General features: G+C 34.1%; 1 protein-coding gene across 9 annotated transcripts in view; it reads left to right on the forward strand.

Annotated features, from left to right (window-relative positions):
- Positions 1-21,238, forward strand: part of ZNF280D (zinc finger protein 280D) — a 248,542-nt gene that overhangs the window by 143,431 nt on the left and 83,873 nt on the right. For 4 of the 9 annotated variants that reach the window (XR_004320421.1, XM_014556711.2, XM_032481106.1 and 1 more), the window contains exons 1-2: positions 2,025-2,045; positions 20,739-20,885. Coding sequence is in view for 7 of the 9 variants with exons in the window: in XM_014556711.2 (XP_014412197.2) it covers positions 20,750-20,885 (136 nt within the window). In the remaining 2 variants the exon portion in view is untranslated. Of the gene's footprint in view, positions 1-2,024; positions 2,046-20,738; positions 20,886-21,238 lie in introns of those variants that run through there. The other 5 variants (XM_032481101.1, XM_032481102.1, XM_032481103.1 and 2 more) reach the window with 2 other exon arrangements.

Below are 21,238 nucleotides of genomic sequence, written 5' to 3' on the forward strand. Positions count from 1 at the left end.
TTTTTCTCTTGTTGATTTGTCCTTTGTTAGCTTAATTCACAGGCCCCAGATATTCTAAGCTAAACGGGTAGAAGTAAAATTTTTCCTTCACGACACAGATTACAAAGATGATGCCGTCAGTCTTTTATACCTTTTTGAAAGTTGGTATTTTGTGGAAAACAATAAGAAAAAGATAAGAAAGGTGAAGAATAATGCATTAGTGATTTTTTCACTCTTGGATTATTCTTCTAGGCAATTAAATCATTCTTCTATTTTCTTACTATTTTGGTTTTTAAAAAAATCATAGTTGGGAAAAGTTGATGAGCAATGGTGAAATAACACCCTAGATGATAGAATTAGCAAAATATTTCAAGATTTAAGAAACATAAAATCACTCAGATACCATAATGTATCTTAGATCTAAAAATGATCATATAGGCTCATATAGTAATTTTAAGATAGAGTAAGTTTTATTCTGTTTAAAAGTAATAAGTAAATTTTCCCTTTGTTGTTTGAAGATCCCTAGGAAATAATGAAAGTCATAAAATGTCAATTTTTAAAACTAGAACTGCTCAGGGAAGAAAATAAAAAACTAAAATTGTTCCTATGAACTCTGATAGTATACTGAAAGTTAATGGTTAATTTGGACAGCTAAATATGGACTTCCACTGCTCTCCAGCACACACATTAAACCTACTTACCTCCTACTACCATGACTGGTTTTTTACCCTTTTGTACTACATCTGTACTGAATGCAGGTAGTTCTAAGAATGTTATTCCATGGAGTTTCTGCTCTAAAATACTTTTACTAGTTTATCCTTCCCTTCCTTCCAAACTTTACCTTAAGAGATCCTCCATGGTTAAAAATGATTAACTGGAACCCTGTAGGATCAAGACGTAATATTTAGGCTTTTTGGTGAACTGGATTAAACTAAAAATATTTTTTATTTTAATCATTTTCATTGCAGACATTTCTGCTTTATGTCTGAGTACACCATGATGAACAAAATCTGATTTTTGGAGTGATGTATGTTTTGCTTCAATATATTTTTAAACAAAATGCCTTATTATTACTGCTCAGTAATGCTTTTTCTTAATGTTGTGCTCATCACTTGAATATTCCCTAACAGTTTAAAATTATTAATTTACTCTTTGGACTGGTGTATACAAAATTTTTGAGCAGCCACTATAGCCAGTATAGTCATTTAGTTGTCTTTAAACAAAGGCTGTAACTTGGTTTTCCTAGCATAGCAGTGGTCTGGGGACTTGAGGCACTTTCAAGGGTTCTACAAGGCCCTCCATTTACCACCTACCTATTTTATGAAGCTGAATTTTCCTCATTTCAACAGAACAATGTAGTGCAACAGATTGGATGAAGAAGCAGATAAAGAGAATCCAGCTGTTTTTATTAACAGTTACTAATGAGATTTGCAAAAATGTAAAACCAGTACCACTCCTCTCTAAATTTTGGTTTAGGAAATAGTTATTTTTCCATAAAAAAAATTTGTTAATATGCAGTGGGTTTCTAATAGTCATTTTAAAGTAAATTAATAGGTATTTTTTAAATTTCTCAGATTGGGGTTTGTTGGGTATAGGTGAGGATTCCATCCTTAGAAATTAATCGGCCACACTGTTTTTTTTGGCCTAGTTTGGAATTTCTTCAGCCTGACAACTGCCTGAATGCCTTTCAGTTGAGGGATATTAACCAAAAGAAAGATCATTAGTCTATGAAATAATTTACTCCTTGCTTCTAGGCTCTACCCAATGTGTTCCTTATTTTGTGGGTAATTGTTCTTACCTTTGGCAAGTTTGAAAACCAAAACCTGGAGGGCTTGGGAGGGGTCTGGGATTTTAGGTAAATCCTAATCCCTTTCTCCTTTGTTTACTCACTCACTCATTTTCCTTTTCCTATTCAAGTTTAAAGATGATCTGACTTCAGTTGTACGGGGTTGTTGACTGCTAATAGAAAGGCCCTGATGAAACAAAATGTGACATGAAAGTGGCTTTGTTAAATTCCATGAGGAAAAATAAGTAATAAATGTCCCAACCTAATTGGATAGAAAAAGGTAAATAAGAATTGGTACTGCTTTTGCCGCTACATTGTTTGTGTTCTTTTGAGAAGTTATAACACAAGGTATCTTGCTAAACTTTCACTTCTTATATTGTAGTGTTTTAGAGCTTATAAAGTATATTCATAGTCACATTTCATCCTCAAAATAAACACTACTTTGAGATGGGTGGTATTACCATCATCCATCCTTTACAGATGAAGAAATTGAGTCTCAGAAAAAGTTCATTTCATTCATTGTAATACTGGGTACCAGACGCTGCATATTCACTTTGTAAGATGTGATGCCTTGGTCTTCCCTCACTTCAGCCTCAGCTTTTCTAGCTCAGGATCACACGTTCTCTTCTTGGATTAGACAGTGCAAACCTGGTAGCACAACCACTGTGGGAAGTGTCAGCTCCTAGAGTGTTTGGCCTATTCTGTGCCTCACTGAATTCTGGAAGCTTTTAGTACTAGGGTAACCCAGCTGTGCATGTATTGGTGAAGAGTTTGGAATTAATATGAGACATAATGGAAACATTATTTTAGGAAATTGTTAATTTGGTGGTTCTGTATTGAATAGACGAAAGCAGGTAGATCTGGGTGCTAAGATACAATATAAAGTGAATCTTACAAAGTAAATCTGTTGCTGTAGGTGAGAGGTTCTGAAGGCCTGAACAGGTACTGATGAATTGAAAGACAAGGTTGGTTGTGGGAAATATTTTGAAGGAAGACTCTAGGACTGGGGAATTGATAAGACAATGGTGAATGAGAGAGGGACATTGAAAAAAACTGTAGAAGGATGACAGTTTCATTGGTAGAAAGAAGTTTAAAAGTAGAACTAATTGTTATAAATTGGGTAAAATTGACCTAACATAAAATTCATCGTTCTAACCATTTAAAAGTGTACAGTTCAGTGGCATTTAGTATATTCACAGTGCTGTGCAATCATCAATGCTATCTAATCCCAGAACATTTTCAGCTTCTCAAAAGGAAACCTGTTACCCATTAAGCAGTCTTTCCCTCTCTCTCCAGCCCCTGGTAACCACTGATCTGCTTTCTGCCTGTATGGATTTGCCTATTCTGGACATTTTAAATAAATGGAATCACACAGTATGTGACTGACTGCTTTCACTTAGCAGTGTTTTCAAGGTTCATCCATGTTGTCACATGTGTCAGTACTTCACTTTTTAAAAATTCCAGTGTATGGATATACCACATTTTGTTTATCTATTCAACGGGTGATAAACATTTACCATTTCCACTTTTTGACTACTATGAGTAATGCTATAGAACTAATTTTCAAGGAAAAGTTATGTTCACTTTTGGAAATTCTGGATTTGAGGTAAGTATCCAGGTAGCAGTTTTCAGCAGTTAAAAGATGATGGACTGAAACAGTTGAGAAGTCAGGGCTGGAGGTTAATATTTGATGATTTTATAGGCTGCTTTTGAGAACTGATAGCTAAGACTATGGAATTTATTAGATCTGTTTTTAGGGAACAGTTTGTGTAGGGCTGAGATCAAAACTCTCTGGAACCTGAGTTTACATTGTTTGAGGAGGAAGAGAATATGGAGAATCTGTAAAGAGTTAAAAAGTAGAAGATGAATAGAGAACCATCCTGTTGGCATACGGAAGATTACTGAAAAGGATGTCTCTAGAAATTGGGTTACAATAGATGCAAAATAAGGAAAATGAAAAAGGAAGAAAGGGTTGTTTGATTTGGTTTTTGGGTGAGTTACTGGGATCTTAAAGTGGATACCTTTAGCAGAATACTGTGCAGTATAAAATGCAGCTGTCCTGTTGTGCTCAGCTCAGTTTTGACTGCCAGAGTGGGTGATAGTAACTACAGTAAATGGTCTGCATCCTGGATTAGGATCAGCAGGAGGCTTTTCTTTGGACAAAATGGAGATGTCCAAAGAGAGATTCCCCATACCTTGTTGTGAAGAAGGGTTCAACTTTTAGAAGCTTTTAATGACTGTGCTGATTTGGATTGACTTGTAGATTTAAGCAGTCTGCTGAAGCACAGGCTTTCTATTCATTAATATTCCATTCAATTTTTTTGTGTTAACAGATAATAAAATTTTAAGAAGTTGGTTTATCATGATGATTTGATATTTGAGACGTTTGCTTTGAATCAGTATCTGTGAAGTAGATCTTGATATCTTTGGGAGTTCTGAGTTAAACCATCAAATAAGCTTACTTATTAAAATGAAGTTTTTATTGTTTATTTTAAATGATCAACTATTACTTTTTCTTCAGGAATTTACTTCCTTTGAATAAACTCAAGAATTTCATTCTCAGTGTTGAGCTTCAACCTGGATACTTCATTCATTACATTGTACTTGAAAGTTTCTAGAAACTGTTTGGGTATAGTAGGTAGATTACCAAAATAGTTTATTTCTAGTTCCAAAATGAACTTTCATAATGCAACATTCTCAATTAGGACAATTTTTTTCCCACAAAACAATAACAAATCCCTCTTTTCTTTTAGTCTAGGCAAAAATTTATATATACTAGATGAATATGTTTATGATATTAGGGTTTTAAGCATCCTTGGGGATCTTGAAAGTAACCATTTTCAATTGTGTAGTGCTTGAACTTTTCATATTTTTCTTTGGTGATCTATCACATCTCAAGTCCATCTCATTTCCTAATATTTTAAATGCTTATTATTTTGTTCTTATATTGAGGTGAAATCTGCCTACCTATAATTTTGGCCTTGTTCCCAGAAGAAGCAAATAGTGTGTGGCTGTAATCTTTGACCTTACTTTGGGCAAGGTACTTAACCTCTAGAATTCAATTTCCACAGATGTAGAGCAGGGCTAATAATAGTGTTTGCCTCTTAAGAGTATTTTGAGGATTGGATGAAATAATGTATGCATTTAATTAGTTAGCTAGTGGTAGTGATCAGTTATTATAAATAACTTATAATTTACAATTATTATAACTTATGGTAGTATGTAATGAATTAAGTAGTTGTGTTGAAGCTCAAAGTAGGAATGAAATTCTCTAGTTTATTCAAAACAAGTAAATGTTATCAGTATTGTTATTGTTATCACTTGAGCCACAAAGAACAAGTCACCCTCTTGCCTTTTTTTTTTGTGACAAACTTTAAAATATCTGTAAACAGCTTTCACTTTTACCACCACTATGCCACAGACTCATGTCTCCCAGGTTAAATATCTTAGTCCTTTGACCTAGACAAAGCTTTAATTTTAGTTCCTTGTATTGGACATCTGTTGTATTTGCTACCCAACATCCATTCACCCTTATCTTAGTAGATGTCTTGACTGTCCTTTGGAGAACCATCCCCTCCTTCAGTAGTTTTCTTGTGGCTTTAAATTTTTTTCATTTATTATTATTATTTTATTTATTTATTTTTAATTTAATTTAAGTAATTTATTTTTTTTAGTTGGTACCTCTGGTACCAGGAGGAACAATAATGATTGGTTTAAGGAGGGGCATATTACTTTAGACAAGTTAATCAACTCCAATCAGAACTGGTCCTCTTATCCTTGTCCTGGTCTAGAATCTTTGACGGTGTTAAGTTGGAACTGCTATGGTCATTCACAATGCGGGAACCCTTTCTGAGGAAAGAATCAGAATAGAGGAAGTGAAGCCCAGGAATGGAGAGAGAAAATTCAGATTTACTTAGTGTTGTTTAAATTCCCCTTTCTGAGGAAAGAATCAGAATAGAGGAAGTGAAGCCCAGGAATGGAGAGAGAAAATTCAGATTTACTTAGTGTTGTTTAAACCCTTTCTGAGGAAAGAATCAGAATAGAGGAAGTGAAGCCCAGGAATGGAGAGAGAAAATTCAGATTTACTTAGTGTTGTTGTAAATTTACTTACAGAACTGCAGATAGTTCTGTAAATAAGCCAATATATTCTCTTTTGTAGAAGCCAGTTTGAGTTGGGTTTTCTTTCTCTTTTTTGAAAGTTTAAAGAATCATACCCGTTCCTGGGCATATATCCATAAAGAACCCTACTTCAAAAAGACACCTGCACCCCAATGTTCATAGCAGCACTATTTACAATAGCCAAGACATGGAAACAGCCTAAATGTCCATCAACAGATGACTGGATAAAGAAGATGTGGTATATTTATATAATGGAATACTGTTCAGCCATAAAAAATGACAGCATAATGCCATTTGCAGCAACATAGATATCTCTGGAGAATGTCATTCTAAGTGGAGTAAGCCAGAAAGAGAAAGAAAATACCATATGAGATCGCTTATATGTGGAATCTAAAAAAAAAAGGAACGTAAATACAAAACAGAAACAGACTCATAAGCATAGAATACAAGCTTGTGGTTGCCAAGAGGGAGGGGTGGGATGGGACAGACTGGGATTTCAAAATTTGTAGATACTGACAGGCATGTGTAGAATAGATAAAGAAGATTATACTGTATAGCATAGGGAAATATATACAAGATCTTATGGTAGCTCACAGCAAAAAAAAAAAGTGACAGTGAATATATATGTTCATGTATAACTGAAAAATTGTGCTCTATACTGGAATTTGATACAACATTGTAAAATGACTATAACTCAATAATAAAAAGTTAAAAAAAAAAAAGAATCATAGCCAATACATAGTATTCCAAGTGGGGATTGGTTAGGACAGAATAGAATAAAACCACCATCTCTTTGATTTTAAATTCAAATTCTATAATTAAAAAAAATTTTTATTCAAATGTAGTTGTTTTATAATGTGCTAGTTTTTGGTGCATAGCATAGTGATTCAGTTATATATTTATATTTTTATCAGTTATATTTATATGTTATTTTTCATTATAGGTTATTGTAAGATAGTGAATACAGTTCCCTGTGCTATATAGTATGGCATTGTTTATCTATTTTATATATAGTAGTTTGTATCTGCTAATCCCAAACTCCTAATTTATCCCTCCCCAGCCTTTCCCCTTTGGTAATCTTAAGTTTGTTTTCTATCTCTGTGAGTCTGTTTCTGCTTTGTAAATAAGTTTATTTGTATCATTTTTTAGATTCCACATAGAAGTGATGTCATGTGATATTTGTCTTTCTCTGACTTATTTCATCTAGTGTGATCATCCCTAGGTCCATCCATGTTGCTGCAGATGTCATTATTTCATTCTTTTTTTGTGGCTGACTAGTGGTCCTATATATGTAGGACTCACAACTTCTTATCCAGTTGTCTGTCAATGATCATTTAGGTTGCTTCTGTCTCTTTGCTATTGTAAATAGTGTTATGAACATTGGGGTGCATGTATATTATTTTAAATTAGAGAATTCTCCAGATATATGCCCAGGAGTGGGATTGCTGGATCATATGATAACTCTATTTTTAGTTTTTTAAGGAATGTCCGTACTGTTTTCCATGGTGGCTATGTCAAACTACATTCCCACTAACAGTGTAGGAGGGTTCCCTTTTCTCCACACCTCTTCAGCATTTATGGTTTGTGAACTTTTTAATGATGGTCATTCTAAACAGTGTGAAGTGATACCTCTTTGTAGTTTTGATTTGCATTTCTCTGATAATTAGCGATACGGAGCATCTTTTCATGTACCTTTGACCATCTGTATGTCTTCATTAGAGAAATGTCTGTTTAGGTCTTCTGACCATTTTTTGATTGGGTTGTTTTTCTGTTACTGAATTGTATGATCTGTTTATATGTTCTGGAAATTAAGCCCTTGTCAGTTGCATGATTTGGAAGTATTTTCTCCCAGTCCATAGGTTGTCTTTTTGTTTTGTTTATGGTTTCCTTTGCTGTGCAAAAGCTTGTAAGTTTGATTAGGTCCCATTTGTTTATTTTTGCTTTTATTTCTGTTGCCTTGGGAGACTGACCTAAGAAGACACTGCTGTGATTTATCTCAGAGAATGTTTTGCCGGTGTTCTCTTCTAGGAGATTTATGGTGTCTTGTCTTATGTTTCAGTCTTTAAGCCATTTTGAGTTTATTTTTGTGTGTGGTGTGAGGATGTGTTCCAACTTAATTGATTTACATGTGGCTGTCCAGCTTTCCCAACACCACTTGAGGAAGAGACTGTCTTTTCTCCATTGTATATTCTCGTCTCCTTTGCTGAAGATTAATTAACTATAGGTGTGTGGGTTTATTTGTGGGCTCTCTACTCTGTTCCATTGATTCATATATCTGTTTTTGTGTCAGTACCATACAGTGTTTTGATTACTGTAGCTTTGTAGTATTGTCTGAAGTTTGGGAGGGTTATGTCTCCAGCTTTGTTCTTTTTCTTCAGTAGTGCTTTGGCAGTTCTAGGTCTTTTGTGATTCTGTATAAATTTTAGGATTATTTATTCTAATTCTGTGAAAAATGTCCTGGATAATTTGATAGGGATCACATTAAATCTGTGGATTGCTTTGGGTGATATGGCCTTTTAACAATATTAATTCTTCCAATCCAAGAACATGGGATATCTTTCCATTTCTTTAAGTCATCTTTAATTTCCTTTATCAGTGTTTTATAGTTCTCAGCATATAAGTCTTTCACCTCCTTGATCATTAGTTTATTCGTAAGTATTTTATTTTATCTTTTGATGCAATTTTAAAGGGAATTTTTTAAACTTTTTTTTTCTGATATTTTATTGTTAGTGTAAAGAAATGCAACAGATTTCTGTATGTTAATCTTGTATCCTGCTACCTTACTGAATTTGTCAATTCTAGTAGTTATTGTGTGGAGCCTTTAGTAGAGTTTTCTGTATATAGTATTATGTCATCTGCATATAGGGACAATTTTACCTCTTTCTATCCAATTTGGATCCCTTTTATTTCTTTTTCTTGTCTGATTGCTATGGTTAGGACTTCCAATACTATGTTGAATAAAAGTGGTGAGAGTGGGCATTCTTGTTGTATTCCAGATTTTAATGGGAATTCTTTCACCTTTTTACCATTGAGTATTAATGTGGCTGTGGGTTTGTCATAAATAGCTCTTACTATGTCAAGATATGTTCCCTCTATACCCACTTTGGTAAGAGTTTTTATCATGAATGGATGTTGAATTTTATCAAATGCTTTTTCTGCATCTGTTGAAATGATCATGTGATTTTTGCCCTTTCTTTTGTTGATGTGTATCACCTTGATTGATTTGCATATGTTGAACCATTTTTTGTGATCCTAGGATGAATCCGATTTGATTGTAGTGTATGTATGATCTTATTTATGTATTTTTGGATTTGGTTTGCTAATATTTTTTGAGAATTTTTACATCTATATTTATCAAATATATTGGCCTGCTGAAGTCATGCACACCAGGACACACTATAGTCACATGTAATGATGCACCTGGATCAGCCTGTAGGAGCTATGGACTCAGCCCACATACCAGCCCCGCCTCTGCATGTGCATGCCCCCAAAGCCTGCAGCAGCCGATACAGGACCTGCCCCAGCTGCAATCAGTAATCTGCTCGGATGTCCCATAGGTGCTGAGCTTACAAAGGTACTGGTGGCTTTAATCTGCCAAAGCTGCCTGGGACATGGCTCAGATTTCAGCCCCGCTTCCAAAGTCACGTGGTCCCTGGGAATGGGCTGAAATTTCAGTCCTGTCTTTGCTTGGAGGCAACTGGCCAGTGCTTGCGAACTCCTCGAGCTTGTAGGAGCAGAGCTGCACTGGCTGTGAGCACGCTGAGAAGGAGGCTGCTATGGTGGGTTCCTGCCCTTCCCTTCACTTATATTAAAAATGGGGTGTTTTATTTTGGGTCTGGGCTCCATTGCACACACTCTCAGTTGCAGTCTGTACCACTTGCAGTCCAGCCCCTTTAGGCTGTCTCTGCACAGCCAACCCCAGTCTTCTCCCCGATTCTGTCCTCTGAAGCTCGAGTTGTAGTACCCAGTCCCCCACAGACACCAACAGACACACATCTTGATCTGGGGAGTGCAGTGAGTTGGCATGGACCTTCTGTGCTGGTCTCTTTGTGTTCTGCCTGCTGCACACCAGCTGCTTTGTTCTCCTCCAAGCTTCTGAAGTTCCCTATCTGTCTCAGTTCATCTCCCCAGTGCTAAAGGGGCTGCCCAGAGTGAGGGAACCTTTCCTCCTTCACAGTTCCCTCCCAGGGGTGAAGGTCCCATCTAATTCTTTTTTTTTTTTTTTTGTCTTACCTAGTGATCTTTCTTGTAGTTTTGATTGTATGAGATCTTCTGCCAGAGTTCAGTAGGTATCCTTTGAGAATTGTTCCACATGTAGATGTATTTTTGATTTATTTGTCAGAGGAGGTAAGCTCTTCTAAATTCTGTAATTTTGACACTATCACAAATCTGATCATAACAGTTTCTGCTTAAAGTCCCCTCTTTGGCTTTCCATTGCTCTTACGGATAAGGGCAAAATTCCTTAACATGGTCTCCAAGGTGCTGCAAATCCAGGGAGTTTTTTGACTCCTATCTTACCTCCCATCATATACCTTCTTGCTTCTCTTTTCTAGTCACACTAGTTTCTTTTCAATTTCTCATGTTTGCTGTGCCATAGATGTTTTGCACATGCTATTCCTTCTGCATGGAATACTTTTCTTTCCTCTCTTGTTTGCTTAGTTAACTCCACCTCATCCTTTAAATAATCATTGCTTTTTTAGGGAAGCTACTTTGGATTATGCTAACTAGACCTAATATTTTTACTGTGTGAGTGTAAAAATTCTGTGTCCATAACCTTCATAGCACTTAACATGGACACTTTAATCTGTTTGTGTGACTGTTTGTCCCTGTCTCTAGACTGTAAGCTTCATGAGTGCAAGACCTGTGTCTTAATTTTTGACCATCATTGTATTCCTGTCTGTCATAGTGTCTGGTACATAGTACATGTTTAATAAACATACTTTTTAAATGCTTGATCCTCTGATTTATTGGCTCTCTGGTAACTCAAACTGATCAGTAGTACATCTTCAATTTATATTTTTTGTAAAATCTTCTTTTTAAGCAAATACAAAACTAATTTTTTGCTAGATTTTACCATTCATTTTAGTTTGTTGAGATCTTTTAAGAGCCTCATTTATTAGTTAACATGTTATACTATTTACTCATCTATAGATTTAATCTATACACGATATGGTCTTTATCTGAATTATTGCTATGGATATTGCCATAGGACATTTAAGACATACTAGGGCATTGGAATGCCCTTCTTATCCCTGAACCATAACCCTATCTGTATCTTCAATCACTATCCTGAACCATAACCCTATCTGTATCTTCAATCACTATTATTGTCCTTTGCATCACATGCTAAACTCTAATGAGTGTGATTGAGGGTAGGGCAGGAAAGGGAATAAAGACTCATACTTTTTACTCTATATGCTTTTTGTATCTTTGGTTCATTTTTAATGAGCATTTTTACTTTTAAAAAACACTATGTAATCATCTTTCCTTTAATGATTAATGGATATGTTTCTTCCGTGATGGGGCATTTTCAAATCCCCCAGCTAGATGTGATTGTTTTTTTCAAACTAACCTAAAGATTCTCAGCCTTTTTTGTTCATAGACCCTTATAACAATTTGATGCACCCAGAAAATGTACAAGTGTGCACAAAATTTTGCAAAATTCTTATTTCTGTGGTTCCCCCAGCACCTTATCAAGAACTTATACCATAGCACTTTCAGTTTTTATTACAGGTACCATGCCCTGTTTTGTGTGATGTTTATTTATTTATCATAATCCCCTCACCAGATAGTTTCTCCAGGTAGAGGCTTTTTTCATATCCTGTGCAGCAATGAGGATTATGCCTTTGCATTAGATAGAAAATGATTAAGTGTATCATTTTAGAGTCTTGACTGTTTGTATTACAAAGTATTTTTATTGTCTTTAGAATATCTGATTGAGCTCACTAACTTAGAAATTGTTTTGGCTTTTGTAGTGAAGGTAAAAAAATCCCTGTTCCTTTATCCTCTTAGGTAAAGTACCTGAGCCATGCAAATTAAACTGATTAACAGGAGAAAAGGTGTACAGATTTTTATTTGATGTCATTATTTTAAGTTTTACATTAATGGAGGTCTTCATTTAAAAAAATGAAGAATCAAAGAGGTGGTTAGACATGGGAGTTTATGTACCATTTTTTAAAAGTGTGGTAAATTTGTGGAGAAGTGACAGGTCAAAAGAAAAGGGGCTTGGGCTTCTAGAAGTGATAAATTGAGGGAAGGTAAATATATGGGGGAAACTAATGGAAGATAATGGCTCTTTTAGTAAGGTTTGTGCAAATCCTTCTTGATCTTGATGCCAGCTTTCTGTCTCCAGTGATAATGGTGGTTTTTCCTCCTCCTGGAAGAAAAAGGAGAGGGGAAGGGGAAGCCCTTCACAATGGGGAAATGTGTGCCCTGCTTTTAGACAGATTGGGGGAGAGGAAAGAGATCTTTTTGGGTTTTCTGCTTAATTGCCTTCAACTCAAAGTATGCCAAAGTGACATATTTTGGTCCCCTGTAAGATTTAAGGAATCCGTCTGGATTTCTCCTAATTTCAGAGAACTGAAGAGGTAGTTCTTTGACTACCCACATTCAGAGAATGAAGTTTTTTTCTATAATCTCGAAGGTGGACAGGAGAAGCTGGCCTAATTGCTCTTTGAGCTATATTCTCAGAAATTGCTAGGGTAGCCTTCTTCAGAAGCTGAATTTTCCCTGTCCTTGTTCTGATTGCATTTGTAGACTGCTTCATTCAAGGCTGAATTCTAACCCCTGCTCTTCTCTGTTGGCCTGTTCACCGTTAAGATTCCTGAATGTATAATCTTTTTTCAAAGTGACATTTGAAATTTTTGGTTTATTAAAAAAAAAGCTATGTTTATATTTTTCTTTTTTTAAGTCCTTTTCTCCTTTTCTTGGACTGGGTGACCGTTTTCAGAAGGCAGTATTCTGCTGCAAAAAAATTAGACTCTTTTAGAAATTGAATGAGAGTTAATGAAATATCTTCTAGAGTTTCTGTAATCTTCCAGTATTTTGTCTGCATTGCTTTAGCAGTTAGTGATCAGATGTTTTCAATTGTACATTTTGTGTGGTTGAAATATGCCCTTTTCAAGAATAAGTCTGTGGTTTTTCGCAGTAACAAATGGATTGATTCTAAAGAAGATAGATACTTAGTTTTCTAACAATAAAACAAAAGACACAAAAGGAGGAAATACTGAGTCGAAATTTCGTCTACTTACTGTCTAAAATTTCATATTTAAATACCTGAATTTTATGAAATCAAATTTTTGTGTGTCTCTCTTTCAGTCATATATGGGTTTATTGCTTATGATTAAGGTTTCTGCTTGTGTGATTTGTCTTAAAATGCCAAAGCAGACACAATAGTTCTCTGCTTTTATAATCCTGTTACAGTTAATTTCCATGATGGAATCAATAGGTGATGGCTACTAAGGTGATAAAAAACTGGAGTTTTAAACATGACTCTTCTTCCTCAAAAGAATGTGTATGTTTCTAAGATAATGAGCATTAAATTAATAGTATTTTTTTTAGTATCTGTTTGTGATAGTTGGAAATTCTTACAAGATCATAAAACCAGAATTGGAAATATTAGATTGTTACTCATAGTTAAGCATCCACTTTGAATCCTTAAAGCTCCATTCACTTGGGATTAGAATTCTAAAATTGTAGACCTCTATTTCAGTATGCTATTTACTGACGGAGACTAAAGATTTATTTATAAAATGAAATAGAATGTAAACCAAAGCTTTAAAGTGAGTGGAATGATTTGAATGTCTATTTCTTGGGAAATTTGTGAGAAGAGAAAAGTGACAGATCAAACTTTTTTGAACGATGTTCCAATGACCCTGTGTCATCGAATCATTCCATTGAAAAACTCTTCTAAGTACATAAGCAAAATAGTTAAAAATATGTTTCTTACAGCTAGCATGTTAGACTACATTTATGTTAGTTGAACTTTAATTTTACATGCTGTACTTATTTTGAATATACATTTTCACTATTTGAAATGATTATATTTTTCCTTTGCAGTTTCCCTTTTATGTTAAGTTAATCATAGCCAGTTTTGGTGTTGCCAACTTCTTGGTTAGTAACACAACTCCCAATTAAAACATTATTTTTATGATGAGAAAAAAACAAAGATTAACTTTATTATGTGATTTCTTGGATTATTTTCTTTGAATAACTCTCACTTTTGGAGTCTGGTTAGGTGGAGAACTTAACCATTTATCATATTCCTCCCATTTGCCTTTGCATTCTACTTACCACATAAATGAAGAACTGAATTAAACCTTAGAAATCATTCAATTGAACTAAGAGCTGAGACCCAGAATTGTAAGATGACTTGACTGAAAGTTGTAGCAGTGCTAGGGCTATGATTTGGTTCTTCTGGCTTCTAGCCTCTTCTTATGTGTAGACTCTACAGTTGTGGTTTGTGGAATTGCTTAGTTTTTCCCTTAGTAGAGAGTAAGTAGGAGTAAATGCATGACCTTTATTATTTATCACAGTGACATTGCATTAGGTGATATCTATCAATAAATAAAAGTAAAATTTTCAAATAACATTTTAGACCCACATTTTCATTGGCTTAAAAAAATTTTGTAGAACAAAATCCTTAAGATATAGTTTAATTTTAGATATATAAAAGCTGAAACAAAAATTGTAAAGTAGTAATTATAATTATTTACGTGAGCAGTCTCCAAAAGTCAATGAATTATAATCTAAAAAGTCTTTGTAACTCAGTTACTTGGAATTCATTATTTTCTCCATAGAAACAAGTATATTAAACATGGGCATGAAATTTCTACCTAAGTCAGTAGCTGAGTATAGAGTATTCTTTTCTGGCTATTTTGGAGCGAACTCTGAGCTGCAGAAGCAGGAAATCTTTTGGAGTTTTGAGATCCCCACTACATATCTTTGCTGGATATTTCACTTCAATAGCAGCTGATTTTATCCTCCAGAATTCCTTGCCTTACCACCAAAATTCTGAAGTGGTGACTTGAGAGCTTTTTATCATGACAGTTTTGGCATGCTCCAGTGGTTGAGATGCCAAAGAAATCCATGAAAGTGTGTTTGTTTATTAACCAAAATGAAATTTGGCAATGACTTCTTAGACCAGCATTGTCCAACAGAAATGTTCTTTAGCTGCACTGTCCAATGCAGTAGGCACCAGCCACATGTGGTTCTGAACATTTGCAATGTGGTTAGTGAAACTGAGGAACTGAATTTAAAATTTTATTTGATTTTAATTAAACTTAAATAGTCACATGTGGCTGGTGGCTACTGTGTTACACAGTGCAGCTTTTGGCTGTAATTATAGTTCTAATTGCCAGCTTTTCCATTTGTTTGCTGGTGTATCAATTGAGGTTCCTAAGTAACTACTATGGTCCTCAGCTTTTTGAAGTAGGTTATCTTAAAATCATCTCTATAGTCATAGGCGGTGGATATGCTGTTCATGCAGACAGGTCATTTATTAATTGAATATGTGTAAACTGAATACTAATTTTAGAGTTTTGATAAATGATATCTACATGGTCACTTAACAAAAATATTATATGTGAGTCTCATAGGCTGTGTTATTGAGGTTCTTAAACAGTATTCTGTATCATGGTACTAGTAGGTCCTTAATGCTGAGCAAGAATTGTCATGTATTTATCACTTGACAGAACATACCACTGATGTTAGTTTAAGGATAGGCTACAACTATTCAAATAATTGAGTTAAAGAGGTTTAAACAATCAGACCTCAGAAGTTGCTGAATTTAGTTAAATACAGTATTCAGTAGAGTCTCTTTTAATAGTAGTTTAAACATTTATAGCAATAACTTTTGAAGTTAAAATAATAATTTTTTCCTGTGGACTAATTCAGTCCAAATAATTTGAAAATTAAAAAGCCAGAAAACTTGCTTTTTCAGCCTGATAATAAACAGGAATGTGAAGGTTGAATTAGCTGTGTATCTCAATATTTTAGGTTTTTGTCATCTAATTTTTTTATTTTTTATTTTTTTTGCTTTATAACAAACAGTTCTTTAAAAATTTGTATATTAAAAAATTACACTATTGTATGTGTGTATAAATCCAGAAACATCGTTGTTTTAAATAAGGAAATTCAAGTTTTTTATGATGTTAATTCTAGCAGCATTTGTTTTGGATTATAGTCATACTAGATTGTAAATTTTTGAAGACAAGTACTATGACTTAATTTTTTCCCTAGAACTTAGCACGCTACCTTACATATGGAAAGCAATGAGTATGATTAATTTGAGTAGTTATTTTTGAATGAATTAATCTATGATGAAATACTGTTTTTTTCTTTTTAAGTTCTACATTTTTAAGTTTTTTCTCTTAAGTTTCTTTTAAGTTCAACTATTTTTTTAACGTTCATTGAATAAAAAAACCTAGAAAAATATAAACTAAAATTTATTTAAAATTATATTTTCTTAAAGAAATAATTACGTCTGAAATGTGAAGAATAGTTATAGATTAATGTCACTTAGCATTAGAAAATTCGTATTTACTAAAATAGTACGTTGTGAGGTGATTATTGATTTTTACAAAAGGATGCTTTTAAAAAATGATTTGTAACTTTGTAATTCAGACTTCTTTAGGTAGTAAGAACTTAATCAAATCACCATTTTACTTAGTGAATTAGAGTTTATCCAGGAATGAACCAATTTTGTAGAGTAAGTCATATGTTATCTGCCAAACATATCAAACTTAAAAATTGAGCTTTTTGTAGGAAAAAAGATTAAGTATGTGTACATTTAATTTAATGAAATCCACTATAATACCAGGTATCTTTATTTTATAGTAAGGAAAACTGAGATATAACTTGCTGCCTCGTCTGGAGATACATGGTGAGTTTGGAGGTCAAAATTAGATCTAAGAATCTCTGAATCCCAAGTTTCATGTTTCAATATTTGGCTTTACTTAAAGTGACTTATAAAATTGACTGATATCATGTGTCAGTACTTAGATAACAAAGTACAGAAAGCCAACTCTTCAACTTGGTGGGGACAACACTTTTCAGCCAAAATCTAAGTGTTGCTGCCACGATTGATAGTACTATATGTGGTTTTTGTCCTCATAACTTTGCTTTAGGAGAAAGGATGAGACAGGCACGTTTCCTTAAAGACAAAAACACTTAAAATTGTTAAAGTAACAACTGCTCCCATAAAAAGAAATAATGTAAATTAGAAAATGAGTAAAGTAGAAATGAAAATTTTCTCCCTGTGCCCATGGATAGCTACTGTTACCAGTTTGGTATGTATAATCACATGTTTCTTTTATGCATAGACAAAAACTATTTCTAAGAAAAATTGTAAAGCTATTATGTATCTTTAAACATTTTTTCTCAACGGTGTGTCCTAGATGTATTAACAGTGGCAGTGCCCTGTAAAAAGAGTGAGAAAGACCTTTGTCTTCTGTGTGAGTTTGCTAGGGCTGCCATGACAAAGTATCATAGACTAGATGGCTTAAACAACAGATACTTATTTTCTCACAATTCTGAAGGCTAGGAATCTAAGATCAAGGTGTTGAAAGGGTTAGTTCCTTTCAAGGGCCATGAAGGAAGGATTTGTTGATGGCCTCTGTCCTTGGCTTATAGACTCATCTGCTTCCTGTGTCTTCAGATGGTCTTACCCCCATACCTGTATCTGTGTCCTGATCTCTTTTTTTAAGGACACCAGTTATAGTAGATTAGCTGCCCACCCTTGTAATCTCATTTTAGCTTAATTACCCCTTTAAATACTCTGCCTCCAAATATAGTCACATTATATGAGGTATTGACGGTGAGGGCTTCAATATATGAATTTTGGAGACACACAGTTCAACTCTTAACATGTACCAACTGGAAATAAATGATACCCTTATTATTAGTGTACAGTGAATTTCCCTTATCTTTTAAAATTAGGCATGGCCTGATTTTGCCTGGTTTCCTAGTCCATAGATTATTGTATACTATATCCCTACTGCTTATCTAACGCAAAGAGAGAAATACACTCTTAAGGAGCTCAGTTTGGCCTTGAACATATAATATTATTTTCAATCATTTGACTTGAAGCACTCCTTATAATTAGTGAAACAGTATAGTTTAGAAAAGATGGGGCTGCTTAATAGTGTCCATGACATTTGGGAAAATGAGAAGGCCTTCGTTGTTTTTTTTTTTTTTTTTTTGGTTGGTGGAATACTAAATGTTTAAATAATGTTAGGCCAGGAAATGATTTGTAACATACATTGATAGAAGGGAAATTTTTTTTTAATTTATAAAAGAATGGCGCCTGCTTTAAGATGTTTCCTTTGTATGCCATCCCCAAAGCACTGTTTCAATTAGTACTGTCTTATAAGACCACAGTAGAACTTTGTCTTAATTTTGAGTCAGTAGTAGAAGTGGTATTACTTTAGTATAATAAAAAATGACCTTTAGAAATGACTACAATTAAATGATAAATTAAAGATATTATTGTCTAAACCAGACCCTGGAGGTTTTTTTTCTTTCTTCCCTTGTATCATTCATATATATATATATATTTTTTTTTTTTCTTTTTTGTGTATCTGGTTAAGCACCACTTGTATCCATCTCCATTGCTCTTACTTTTGTTTATACCTTCAGTACTATTTCTATTTTTCCCCTTATCCCCTCTTCTTCCTCTTTCTTTTTCTCCTCCATCTCAGCTAAAAGCAATATATACACATAGCTTAAAAATTCATACAACCTAAAAAGGCTTTAAATGGTTTCCACAGTTTCTTGATGAGTGCTTATGTGCATATGTATGTATGCTTCCTCCTGCATAATCAGTTTTAACCATTTTGTAGTAATGTTCTCTCATGAGGATTTTTGCTTTCTTACAGCTACCCCTTCTTTACCTCCAAGTATTTCCAATATAATTACCTAATTTTTGGTTAAATCTGTATTAGGTATTTTCATTATGATGACCATAGTAAATACTGTTCACTGATGAGCATGGTAATATGCTATTAATACGCTGTTCTACATAGAATAGCATATGAGAGGATAGGTTTCCTTTTACTTTTTTTCTTTCTTTCTTTTGTTTTTTCCAGCAATTAATACTTTTCATGTTTTTTTATTAAAATCTATAGCCAGGTCTTCTCACACTTTCAGGAGCCTCTCAGTTCAGTTTCCTACACAGTAAAACTTAAGTAGTCTAAAAGTTAATATTCTAATCATCTTTGGTCTCCTAGAGGTATTCCTCCTAAAGGTGCTGTTCTCTTGACTAGTCTGGACTGGTTGTTCTCTAGGCCTACTGAACTTTTGTTGTATTGTGTTGAATGCCATGTTTTGTACATCCTGTGTCTTCTTCTTTCTTAATTGAATCTCAGGTTTTGTGGATTCCCTAGTAGCGTCCTGAGAAAGGGTACTTGGGAAGTAAATCTTGTGTCATGTTGCTGGTCCTTACTCTCACACTTGATGGAAAGTTTGCCTGGGTGTATAGAATTCTAAATTGAGGAATTGCTAAGAATTTGAAAGTATTATTTTACTGTCTTCTAGCTTCTGTTCTAATTACTCTTGATCTTATATGACCTGTTTCCTGTCTCCTGCACCTCACCCGCCACCTCTGCAGATCTGAGGATGTTTTCTTTATCTTTTTTGTTCTGAAATTTGGTAATGATATGTCTTGGTGTAACTTTTCTCTTGATTGTTGTGTTAAGTACTAATGGGGCCTTTCAACCCAGAGATTTTCGTCTTCTGATCTAGAAAATTTTCGTGCATTATTTTTTTGCTAAACTACCCTCCTGCTTTTTCTCAATCATCTTTTTTCAAATTTTATTAGGTAAGTGTTATACCTTTGAAATTGATTTTCTAACAACCTAGTGTCATCTTCTCTATTTAGTTTATGTATACATATGTGTGTTTGTGTGTGTGAGTGTGTGCGTGTATATATATATTTATTCTTTATTTATTAAATTCTGATTTTTTTGTAACTGAAATAAAAAATTTTGGCTATCATATTTTAATTCTATTTTTTGTTTTCTGAGCATTACTTTTTGTAACATTGCTTTTTGTCTCATATCTCTAAAATGCTAATTATATTTTTTCCTCTAGTATTTGCCTTGCTTTTTTGCAATCTCTCTTTTCCTTAGGATTCTTTGTTTTGTTGATTTTGGTCTGAAGGACAGGAGGTTTTTCTAAAATTTTTGATGTTTATTAGTTGTCTATTTGTATTGAAGACTGAGGCACTAAAATGCTTCCGAGGAGCTCTGTGCTTGGTCAGAACTTCTAGGATGATGATATTTACTGTATGTTCTTTGGCCTGTTCCTCAGGCGAGAAATGTCTTAATTTTCCCTGAATGGAAAAAGCCTCACTTTGTTCTTCTATCTTAGTCTAGCACCTCATCCCTGCTTTGCTCTGTATTGGCATTCCTGAGTTTGGTTCAGTTTTTCTAGTATATCTCCTATGTGTTACCTCTTATTCTTAGTTTATCTCCCTTTTATTAATACATTTTTTTCAGATAATGACTAGATGTAGGTTTTTTTGTAGAAGTAATCATATTTCAGGCATGTGACTTAAACTCACTTTGATCCCAAATTTTCTGTCCACTGGGGAAAAAAAAAAGTACTGTCAAGCATTATATATCTGTCTGTCTGTCTGTCTCTCTTTCATCTCTTTATCTGAATTTTAGTAGGTTATATCTTAGAGAATGAGCTCTGGGTTTCTCTCTGTTGCTACCATGTACCAATTATGAATATCAATTCAGAAACTGCTATTAGGATTATTAAAGTATATCTTAAATGTCATACTATGTATTACAAAAATTTATTTATTTTTCTTTTTGAAAATAAGGTTTGCTTCTTTCCTTTTGAAAATTAGATAATTCAAAAATGGCAGAACTCTTTATGGAATGCGAAGAGGAAGAGTTGGAACCATGGCAGAAGAAAGTGAAAGAGGTTGATGATGATGATGACGATGAACCAATCTTTGTTGGAGAGATAACAAGTTCAAAACCAGCAATTTCAAGTAAGCATTTACTTTTAGTGAAGCCCAGTGTTGTAAGATACTGTTTCCAATGGACAAACATGTGAGCTGTCTTACAGGTATTTAAGTCCCTGTTTATCTGTAAAGAGTTGGGAATGAAAGATTGAGTGGGGGTCAGTACAAAATTCAGAATCAGGGTTTTGACTGCGAACTTGAGGAAGGAGGTAAGAGATTAAAATATCAGATGTAAGAAAAAGAAATGGACTAAGATTAGCTGGTGACATTGGAGGTCTTTTCGTATTAAGGATCATAAGTTTTAGTGGAGCCAAGTAACCTATTTATCTGCTTGTTCTTTTTTTTTTTTTCTTCCACTTAAACTCAGAAACAGAAGAGTT

Source organism: Camelus ferus, chromosome 6, assembly GCF_009834535.1.
Source record: "Camelus ferus isolate YT-003-E chromosome 6, BCGSAC_Cfer_1.0, whole genome shotgun sequence".
Classification (NCBI taxonomy): Eukaryota; Metazoa; Chordata; class Mammalia; order Artiodactyla; family Camelidae; genus Camelus; species Camelus ferus.